The sequence below is a fragment of the Trichoplusia ni genome, chromosome 1, assembly GCF_003590095.1.
Source record: "Trichoplusia ni isolate ovarian cell line Hi5 chromosome 1, tn1, whole genome shotgun sequence".
Classification (NCBI taxonomy): domain Eukaryota; kingdom Metazoa; phylum Arthropoda; class Insecta; order Lepidoptera; family Noctuidae; genus Trichoplusia; species Trichoplusia ni.
Window position 1 is genome coordinate 14021423 of NC_039478.1, and position 11836 is coordinate 14033258.

At 35.0% G+C, this 11836-nt stretch overlaps 1 protein-coding gene across 1 annotated transcript; it reads left to right on the forward strand.

The window, feature by feature from the left end:
• The first annotated feature begins 1344 nt into the window (after nucleotides 1–1344).
• On the forward strand, nucleotides 1345–5107 carry LOC113496419 (gamma-glutamyl hydrolase A-like). The gene is made up of 7 exons (XM_026875621.1): nucleotides 1345–1433; nucleotides 1668–1940; nucleotides 2057–2107; nucleotides 3156–3388; nucleotides 3672–3778; nucleotides 4113–4210; nucleotides 4738–5107. The coding sequence occupies exons 1-7, from the start codon at nucleotides 1360–1362 to the stop codon at nucleotides 5018–5020; spliced, it is 1119 nt and encodes a 372-aa protein (XP_026731422.1). The 5' UTR covers nucleotides 1345–1359; the 3' UTR covers nucleotides 5021–5107.
• Nucleotides 5108–11836: the final 6729 nt, after the last annotated feature.

An 11836-nucleotide genomic window follows, 5' to 3' on the forward strand; every position in this document is an offset into this window, starting at 1 on the left:
TACATGCATTTAAGATTTCATTTGAATCGCGTGAGATTGCATGCATTTTATAAGCTTGTATTCTTATGCAACTGTTACTATTACCTAATGATTAAAAAAATAATAAATTTAAATCAAGAGTAGGTCACTAAGAAGTTACTTTACCTACTCAGTGCTAAAAGGTCTTAACACACTCACCAATTAATACTAATCATATGAGTTAAAATCATAGATAAATATGAAATCTTATTCTTTGTGTTTCATGAACCTGACTGCAACTAAATATAGGTATTCTTAGTACCTACTGTAAAGTTTCGGGCAGTCAGCTATCAATATCTATCAATACAATGGTTTAATTTTGAATTACTTACGTACCTATATTTTAGATTTATTAAGGGACTGGTGACTGATTCGTGTAGAGGCGTAGCGTAGCCTATTTTGAGTTCAGCAATTTTATTTTTATAAACATTTTCGATGGTCGATCTCTGTAGATGGATACTTTTTCACTATTGCTATCTTATCTTTACATTGGTATTATGCAACATGTAAGGATAGTTACGAAATATAAACCTTCAAATAACAGCATCTATTATACTCTACAATAATATCTCTTATGATGCACTAATAAACTCTCATACTTTGAGCGATCTTCCCGGCGAAGAACTGCGATACATGGGACTACTGGAGTAAGGCCCAGCTCACACCGCTGAAAGAGCGGCGGAGAGCATTTCCTTAAAAACGTTTTTTTCTTATATTGACTTTATGTCAAGGTAGTTAAGGTTTATATTAAATTGTTGTCTTCAATTGCGCTCCATCACGCCTTTAGCCACTTCATGGCGTAGAAAGTCGTATCGCATCCACAAACGTCTTTATTAGAATTGAGGCCCTCCAACATTCGACTTAATCTGTGACGTAATGAAAATAACAACTCCTTAGGTGGATATAAATAAAGTGTTGCAAATAACCCTTCATAATGTATGATAAGCTAATGTGATCAGTATCTGATTAGAATATAGTTCTAGATACTATCAGTAATTAGTTGGACTTAGCGTAGCACCCAGGGCTCCAATTCCGCTATTACAATTGCCGATGATTTTATGGCCATTGGATTAAATTTGACAGTATTCGTCTGCTCTTAAGTATTTTGCCTACACAATAATTGGAAATCCAGTGCGGTGCGGAAAACTCACATCTATCATTCTTCTGATTACTTTATATTTGGTATGACAAAGGTTTCTTTTCTCTTTTGTTTTTAATTGCACGAAGTAGAACATACCTACAACTGTGGAATATGAAATCATTGTTTTGATGCACAAAACACAGATTTACTCGCTGTGGGAGGATATTTATTTATAGACTGTTAGCTACTTCATTAAATCAATGCGCACCCGCACAGTTATACAAAACATCGCAGTTTGCTTGTTTAACGATGGTTTTAATATTATTTTATTAAGGTTAGTTCCTTTATACTTATCGACTTACCTACAGAATTTTATATATTTACATATCTATCCAATTATATAAGATCTTTGATCTTACATGGATTCAATTGATAATCAAAATCAAGTAAAGTGCTATACGTTTTATCTGATCTTGTATTGAATGAAATAGCAAGATATTGAATAAAGTTATCTTAATAATCGTGTGTCAGATCATTGATAAACGGTAAGTGTGAAATAAAATTTTAGGTGGATGAGTGCAGTAGACAGTTGGTGCGTGACGCTGATCATGAAGGGTGCAGTGCTGTTGACGGTAGTGTATTTCTTGCACTGCGAAGGTGCGGTGGTCGTGAAGAGAGACGAGCCTCCTGTCGTGAACGACCGGCCCATCATCGGAGTCCTGTCTCAAGAGCAGTCTTTCTATCTTCACTCAAAGTTCCCGGAAGAGAACTACACCAGCTACATCGCGGCCTCATATGTGAAAGATGTTGAAGCATCCGGTGCTAGGGTTGTGCCTATTTTGTGAGTAAAACTACTTTATGAGTAAAACTATTACCTTCTAAAATATACACTTGTCTTTTAATATTCGCTAACACGCTATTGCAAGTATTTGGTTTTTAATTTTATTATTGTTACAGAATCGGCAAGGATCGTGCTTACTACAAAACACTTCTGGGAAAAATAAATGGGTGAGTTTGCTTTTAGTTTTCATAATTATGTAAGTACTCTACGCGACATGTTTGCTCATTTTAATAATTGATCAGTCGAGCAGAAGCATGACTTCTTCATAAAACCAAATAAAGACACACCCATGTAAAAATAAATAAATAAATAAGTAAAATACCAACATAAATACATATATTTCTTACATATGATATATAAAATTATAATGTGCATTTATTAATGTAGGTAATACATAAAAAGATAAAATAAAATTTTAGATAGGCATATTATTATGTACCATGTATGTATATAAGGCTATTTGTTACTGCTTCCTCTCTCCTAAGATATTGCTGTGCCCGACAGGGTCCATAATCGTTCTGTATTATCAGATTTTAAGACCTTGATGTACATTATGGAACGCAATCAATAATTGAGAATGAGTATAATGGTTCCTTTGTGTCATGTATTTATTATTTTAGTATGTATTCCATTAACATTGATATTATGTAGCTATGGAAAAGAAGACGAAATGTTGTCTTGTCGGAAATAACCACTAGATTCGAAATTTTAATAAAACTGAGTTATTAAATCCACTATATATCAAGAAACATTGAGGAGCTCGTGGCTAAGCTATAACCGCATAAGTGATTCGATCACAGGTTAAGCTATGCTTGACGCGGTTGGTCTGTAGATGGGTGACCATCTTTGTCATAACGAGTTCCTCCGTGTTTCGGAAGGCACGTTAAATTGTGGGTCCCGGCTGTTATTCCTACATCTTTGACAGTCGTTACAGGTAGTCAGAAGCTTGAAAAAGTCTGACAGCCAGTCTAACCAAGGGGTATCGTGTTGCCCAGGTCTGGGTTGAGGAGGTCAGATATGCAGTCGCTCCTTGTAAAACACTGGTACTTAGCTGAAACCGGTTGGACTGGTAGCCGGCCCCAACATAGTTGGGAAAAGGCTAGGCCTATGATGTTGATCAAGAAACATTGATAACTACTTACTTAAGGTCTTACCTTTTCTTATACCAATATTCCAAATATAACTAATTAAAATCTGATTTTTCATCTGTTTCAGAGTGTTGTTGCCAGGTGGAGCCACCTTCTTCAACCAGTCAGATGGCTATGCCGATGCTGGTCAGCATATTTACGAGATTGCTCAGGAACTTAACGATGCCGGCGAATACTTCCCAATTTTTGGCACCTGCCTCGGTTTCGAGTTACTCATCATCCTAGCCTCGGGCCGCGGGTACCCCGAAAACAGAATCAGATGCTATTCCTATGAGAATATACCCCTCGATTTTACGGATGGTAAGTCTTTTATTATGCAGTTTAGTTGAAAAATATCTTATCACATTTTAAAAATCTTGCTGTCACTAAATGAGGCTCACTATAAAAACATTAAACTGAACGATTCTTATTACGAGATAAACATATTAATACATAATAATAAGAATCATTTATCCTTTAAGAATTTCAAAGCTCTCACAAAATATCAATTTTCCCTTCGTCCATCAGTTTACTATATTTAATATCTATTTATGTACACAAACATACTATGTACTTGACGAGTTCTTTTTTTCCTGTTTTACAGATTTCCGCGACAGCAAAATGTTCAAAGAGGCTCCGGAAGACATCTTACACTTGTTGGCTCACGAGGATGTCACAGTCAACGCTCACCAGTTCTGCATCATCGACGAGGTATAGCCCCCCTACATACACTATTAATCGCCCCACTGCAGGACAAGCTTATCTCCTTAAAAGTAGTCTAAATCGAACACACTGCAATTTGGAATTTTTGATTTGTTCACATTGTCACGATGCTCTGAAATGGGTTCCGTAGCATAATTAATTTTCCTCAGTAATAGTAATAAATTAAATAGATTTAAGTCACAAAAACGTCTTATTTGTTCAATTGTACATAGTATATGTCTAGTAATGTACACAACTTTGTGAGTTCTTTTCGCTAATATTCTCCGTATGAATTGGGTCTAAATCGACTAATAGTACAGTATTTATCTCTTTTTGTTTTCAGAATTTGAAGTCACATAATTTGACGCAAGACTGGCGAGTCACATCTCACTCTGATGACGAAAACGGAGTTAAATTCATCGCTACAATCGAACATACGAGGTATGACTATTATAAATATAATAAATAAATAGTTAAACGCGCAAACGGTAAAAACTTATAGCGATATCGAAGAAGGCTTTACTTTATTTATTGTTTTTAAGTGGATTGATTGTATTGAAACCTAATTACTTAAGCTAAGTCGTTTTAGCTTATTTTAAGTATACCTATCCTATAATAGATTAATTCGTGTCTCATGTTATTTGATAATCTATGTGACAGATTAAATTTATTTATTAAATTATCACACTAATCTACCATTACAGGTTACTTAACCTAATGCGGTAGCTAGGACTAAACAAAGGTCTAAGTATTTATGTGAACTAGGGTATCAAAGATTGAATTATTATGCATATAGTTGCAGGTCTAAATTCCTGCAACTATTTTAATATGTAATTTTCTGATAATTCTGATATGCATAGGCCTGATACACATGCCCATCATCATTAAATATTTTTTACTAGTAGAATATCCTTTACTTTTAATCTATACTCAAAACCATTTATTATTATAATTTTATTAATTCATAGGTATCCATTCTACGGGGTCCAGTTCCATCCAGAGAAGAGCTCTTTCGAATGGAAAAAGTCCAAAAATTACCCTCACTCTCTAAACGCAGTGAAGTCTAACCGCTATTTCATGGATTTCTTTGTGAAGGAGAGCAGAAAGAGCTTACATACGTTTGCCAACCAGACAGAGGAAAACCAGTACGTGATATATAACTATGAACCTCTATTCACTGGAGTCTTGGGCAGCATGTATCACCAGTGCTACTTCTTTGAACCCAAAGGCACCGTGCAGAAATCTACATAAATAAATATGGCGTATATCTTACAAGGTTTTCTGACTGTGTACCTAACTAGTGTAATTGTTAAAGAATAGATGTCTGTTTTTAGCAAATCGGTTTTTCATTTCGAGGTTGAATTATTATTCAGTATAATTTTAGCATTGTTCTTTCACCTTTACCAATGTCTGTATGGTGGTTTGCTGTTATGTTCAGTGCTCAGAATGATTCCCTTAATTTGATTCGAAGAAGTAAGGTATCGTTCGAGCTTCACTCCTTGACTTCGCGACGGATAGGAAACTCGTCACCATGATCTGAACCACTGGGCTGGGCACTTACAAAATAAAAACAATGTGATTATCGCAAAGTCTCGTTTTACTCAAATAAGTAAAAGAATAAGCAAGAAAAGAGGATTTAAAAAAAAACCACAATTTCAATACTCAATACTTTATTTTTACTTTCGTAGCTTAATTACAGTTTCAATACATTTTAAACTTCTAATGCATATTGGTTAACAAACGTTTTTTTATTTTTTTCATTACAATATGTTTGACTAATACGCGAGTCAGACACAAAATGGTTCTGTGCGGAGTAAATAATGTAACTCTACCGTACGTTTTATTCTCACTCAGCTTTATTCTCACAAAAACTAATTGCCGCTACATGTTTTTCCTCAATGTTTATTCTGGAAGACGAAGAACGTCTTTAATCTAAGTCAATGCCGTTCAGGACGTCCTATTGATTCCTTCTATTCCTCCGATTTTATTTCGTTGGCTGTAATTGTATACGAGAACGCCGTAATAGCTCTAGATATTTCTCTTATTAAGACCTAGAGGTCGACTCTGTAGTCAAGAGTGGAATATTTTATTTACTATTTTACTCGAAGTTTCCGAATATATTTCGTTAGAATACTAGATTTCGATATTCATGAGAAAATGATTTCATAAGACAATAGGTACACAATTCTCAGTTTTTTATTGCATTCCATATTAGATATTATTATCTTAAAGTGGTGAAAATAAAAACAAGTTATTGAAAAATATGGACCTATTTGGTTAAAACAATTAAACAAACGACAAAATTTTTTTGCTTAACGCTTATATACCACAGTTACCTGATTAGTACTATACAATACTAGCATTGCCCCGACATACAACACGCCGTGACAACAGTCCGAAAACTCAGAGGTTACGTTGTAATTTGTTGAATTATAGGTCAGTACACCCTAAATTGGGCCGATATGGGGAGGCTGCAAATAGCCGACGGTTGTTTGCGAGTGAACATGATACGGCTTGTTTGGACTGACGCCGCCGACGTGAACAGCGGGGAGTCGCTGTTATTGAGGGGCACCAATCTGCTAAAATAAACCCAATAAGCGAGTCGAAATGTATGTAGTCGCTCCATTACATAATGAAGAGTAATGAGGTAGTTTTGTCTGTTATTGTATGACGTAAAGTGGCTAACTAAAGGTAATGATGATCTCATGTCTTCGTAGAACTTGTTATTACGACTGATTCCCGAAATATTGCCTAATGATAAGAAGAAAGAATATAATTGCATTACTTATTTGCTGGTAGGTAGAGATTGATTCTTATTGATCCTTTATATTATTGGACGACAGGCCGGTGGTCACTGTCGCTTATAAAGCGTATGATTATTTAAGCTGAAAGACCCACTTGCATATCAAGTAGGCCTTTTCTTTATTTGCGCGATTATACCTACTTGAAATGACTTTGTTTTTTTTTTTTCATAGCCATGGCATGTGAAATTAGGACGAAGCAATTGTATACTTTTATAAAGCTACAGGCAAGTGGTCTTCAAATTAAAGAAAATCGCTTGTGGAGCATGTGAGTTGTGAGCTTGGTTGGGTCTTAACACACTGTGCAACTATTGGTATGTGATTTTGATGAGAGACAATTTTTCTTGCAACTTTGTTTTGACAACGCTATTCCGTCAAAAGCACCCAGACCTTAACAAATATTTTTGAACTGCGCAAATACTTCTCTCAGATGGGAAACGAATTAGCAGCGGCTGGAGCAGCAACAGGTGCCTGATATGTGTTTAAAAAGCACGGCATACAACCTCTGTAATGGCTTAATCTTCTTTCTTTAAGAATAAAATGTTTGAATATAATTCAACAGACAGCAAAAATTAAAACATTCTTAAGCGATCACTGCTCCCTAGCTCATGGGAGAAAAAAATGGCAAAGGACAAAAATAAAAATAAAAATATCCATTAGCTTGTATAAAATATGGGGTTGAAACGCTAATATTTGGCACCTAAGCAATCTTCAGTTATAAATCAGAGGTGTAATATTGGAGCTCATATGAAAAATGCTTATATTTTAGGGACGGTATCTGATCTCACTCAGCGCCCGCTAACGGTCATTGGCACACGATTTGAGCTTCTTCCATCCTGTTTGGACGAAGGTTCAATTTGTTTATTCGTGACGCGTGTTTTCATTTTCGCAAATCAGTCAATGAACCCTAGTTTGTGTTGTATGTTTATTTGACAATCCTCTAAAAGTAATCCTTTAATAGAGTCATACAGCCTTTTTTTCTAAGGAATTGATATTTGCAGGTATGATAATGTCGGATCTCAACTATAAAAATCTTCAAATACTTAGCTTTTAATCTATTATTTTGTGGTTTAACCTGACTGCTATCAATGTACCCTTTCAATGTCAAGTACCTTACTTATCAATTTATTAGCATGACTAGTGAAAATACTGAAATTCGATCTGGCTCCATTAACTCAAACGTACAGGTACACACTAACTACCTATTTTTTTTCTGTCACTGCTGAGTTTTTTTTGACAGGACGCTGTACCCCTTGTCAAATTTTTGTCGAAGTCGTATTTCGAAGGCACGATGTCATTGGCCGATTGGCCTTGACTTCCGAGCAGACATTCTATTATCGGCTACCAGCTCACTTACCCCTGTTAACTTGAACTCAGTGGGAATAAGTAAACGTTATTTTCGCTCGAGATTTCCATATTATTATCTCTCCATATGTATTCTACAGCCAGTGATTCGTCATGACAAGATATACAATGTATTGGTAAGGTTTCGAGGTTTGTAAAATTTTATATATTATTTCGCGGAACTCCTGCTTTTATAAATAAACGTAATAATATCTTTTCACGATATTTCTGTTTGGACGAAGGTTACAAACAGTTATTTTTAGATTTCATACATTTTGCCTAACCACTAAGGTACTACTGAAAACTGTTGAATGTACATTGATGTCCGGCATTCTAATTTAAAATATGTATACCAACCCGTTACCAAGAAACTGTAGTGGTCTATGCTTCTTTTACGAGTATATGAAGAAAAGCATTTACTCAACAGTGAAAAAAAAATTATAAACCGATAGAATGTTTTATTTTCATCATATTATTTCAAGATTACTTACCACGTCAGCAAAGGGCACCTATTTTCTCCCATGTTACATGTAGGTAGGTAATTAGGCAATACATGAAACAAGTTTAACCTAAAGTTGTGTATACCTACCTGTTCTAATTACTCTTTATAACTTTCTGCAACTAATTATTAACACCCTTTCCGATGCTTTATTTAGATTTCTCGGAAATGAGCGTCTAATCCAAAGGGCCCCCAGTGTTCTGATAACTGTTTGAGTTATTATTAGGATCCTGGAAGGATGCCGCGGCCCTTCCGCATCAGTGAAATAGGGAAAGGAAAGCTACTCAACACTATCCATATTAAGATTACTGAAGTTTCGTCAACCCCGTTGCTGACATCCCCAAGGAAGTGTACTTGATAATTTGTACTGTGGTTAGAACATTTCTAGGAAAATGTACTAGTGTAGCAAATATACACGCTTGACAAAACCATAATGTCCAATTTATTAATGATTCGACTGGCGATGTGTGTAAGAACCGAAATTGGTTTAATTTTTTATATCCGGTCACCGTATTCACAAACAAATCGCCATTAAATTATCGTTCAACCTATCGTGTGGGCTCTGTCATTGTAAAATGAATCGTTTAGACAGTATACAATTAAGAGGATCACTTACTAAAGTGTCATTTGCAAGTACGGCTGAAAGTTGCTGATAACTGTACTAAACATTATTTTACACTACTTTGGGAGAAGTAACTGCTGTTGATAATTGGTAAGTTTGTTCACTACGACTAGAGACTTCCATTACTTGAATTGCTTCTCTCATTGCTTGTTATTGAGAATTTCTCCTTACTTTCAAAGGATATAATGTTTCATAATATGGAGAAATAAACTATTTCTATATTTGCAAGTCAACAATCAACGTCCTATAATAAATTTCTTAAGAAATATGACAAATAAAAGAGACAGGAAATGAAACTAACATTGAGCAACTAGGACACGGAGAATACACACACACAACATTGTGATAACTATAAATGAGACGAAAACGTCGCTTTTAGTATCTTCAAGTTACGATAAATTGATTTTCTCAGAACTGTCGGACAGGAACGTGCTAAGTCTAAGTTACAACAATAAATAAATAGACAACTTTTGATACATGGAGTCAATGACATCGTGTATCTATTGTCAGTTACTTTGGCCGACTGAAAGCAGTTTGAAGACAAAAGTGTTCTAAAGATGATTGATGCGATCCTAACGGGCGCAGAATTCGCTAAGCGATGTTCAGGACAAGCCTTTGTGATACGACAGATACTATTCGTAGCTTTATAAGGGTGGTTGAATGTTGGTGGATAAGTTTTGATCTATGTTTATTCTTTACTGTAACACAAGTTTATGTGGTTGACAAGTTTGGCACAAAACTACCGATACAAAATGAATTTAACTTAGTTTCAGACACAGCAAGATAAATAAATCTAGATATGTTATTGTCGTTTCTTAACGAACTTGAAAAAAGAGGACGATTTCATTTTTTCTGTATGTTTGATACCTCAGAGCTTGATTGATTGTTGATTATTTTTACCGTGAAATAGCTGTCGGTTTAGTAGCCTCTATTTTGTTCTTAAAACATGAAATCGAATAAATAGGTTTGTAAATGAAGTAAACTCAATTTCTACTATAGCTTATTCTGTTTATTTGAGCAGAATTATTTAACTATACTACTATACTAAACTTAAATCGTAACATACGGTAAATATTGTGCAATCCACAATAACAATGTACAACACAGTTATAGCTACATCAAGATAAACCAAATAAACTGAATCCGAATATACTTAATCTAGATAACTGATAAGCATTGATATCTTAGCAAGATATTATAGATACCTAAGTATTGGTAAATATTAGCACCCAGCGGTGATGAGACAAATGAAAATCAAATCTTCATTTAATCTTTTGCTTCAATCTTTTGATTGACATTACAGTCCGTAAAAAATATTGGGGAACAAAATTCTACCAAACTCTGAGAAATGCCTAGTAGGCCCAGTCGATAAACGATCAAAATTCGGTGTAGCGTAGGCTTAATATTAGAAAATAGCACACCTTTTTGACAAGACTAGACGCCTCATGTCAACGACCTTTAATGAAACGTCTCGCGGTTTCACATTCGAGAAAATTAGCCGATGAATTTCTCAGAAAACCAGTTATTAAAAAGGCGTTTTAGGTGTACCTTTATCATTGCTATTTTTAGAATTAATTCTTTTGTTTACACAGCTATGTGCCGTTGTTACCTTTGCAATATCTTGGCCACACTGCAAGTTCCTTCGTAAGAAAAGGATTGACTGAAAAAGTTGGATGTTAATAAGTGAACACGAAAATATTCCGCTCGATTAAAACCAGTCATGCTAATGATGATGAGAATTTATATATCTGAAATTGATATTACCTACTCCGTACCGCTAACTAAACAACAGTAACTATTGGACGATAACGAGATTCTTTTTTATAAATTTATTGCTGAATCCGGGATTCGCTTTTGCCCTGCAGTAGAATATTAACGAACCGGTATTTTAAAAACTTTTAATTGCGTATATTTCAGAAAGTGAATTTTATTGTCTTCTATCCAAATATATATAATGAATCAAAACATCAATATTATCTCATGGCTATTGTGATTCTTCGAACGCTATTATCCATATAATTTTCTTGTCAAATATAATAGCCACGCTTAAGGTTTCCGCTACTTCGCGGTAGGACTTATTTTCTTCAAGATTTTCAGAGAAATCTTAAAAGGTTTGAGGAACCAAGTAAGTCGCTTTTCTCTTAACAGATGTTTATTGTTACTGTATATCGGCGTCTTCATTAAACTGAACTAAAAGAGTAATTCGAAACACGAGCATTTTATTAAGATTTTCTAATAAACATCGATATTTCGTTAAATATTCTCTGAAATCAAATACTTGTAACGCTTAACGTATTCATCTTTATAAGGAGCAATACCATTTTATAGAATGTACAATATAGGTTAGCGTTGTTTTAATTTAAAATTTGGACACAACAAAATCGTTGTATTGACCCTTAGAGATGAGTGACAAGCTAAAGATATCGTTTCTCGCGATTATCCTAAAGATCATTTTTTTAGATTTGACGACCTCCGTGGTCGAGTGGCGTACGCACCGGTTTCAAGGTGTCGCTAGCTCTGAGGTTCCGGGTTCGATCCCCGGTCGAGTCAATGTAAAAATTCACATTTCTACATTGTCTCGGGTCTGGGTGTTTGTGGTACCTTCGTTGTATCTGAATTCCATAACACAAGTGCTTTAGCAACTTACTTTGGGTTCAGAACAATGTATGTGATGTTGTCCGCATTTAGATTTAATACATACCTACATACGCGGAAGTGTCCGAAGATATTCGTAAGAAGGTAAAGTCACCCAGCAATGATCTTAAGGACCACAAACCAATATCAGTAAACATATTTGTAAA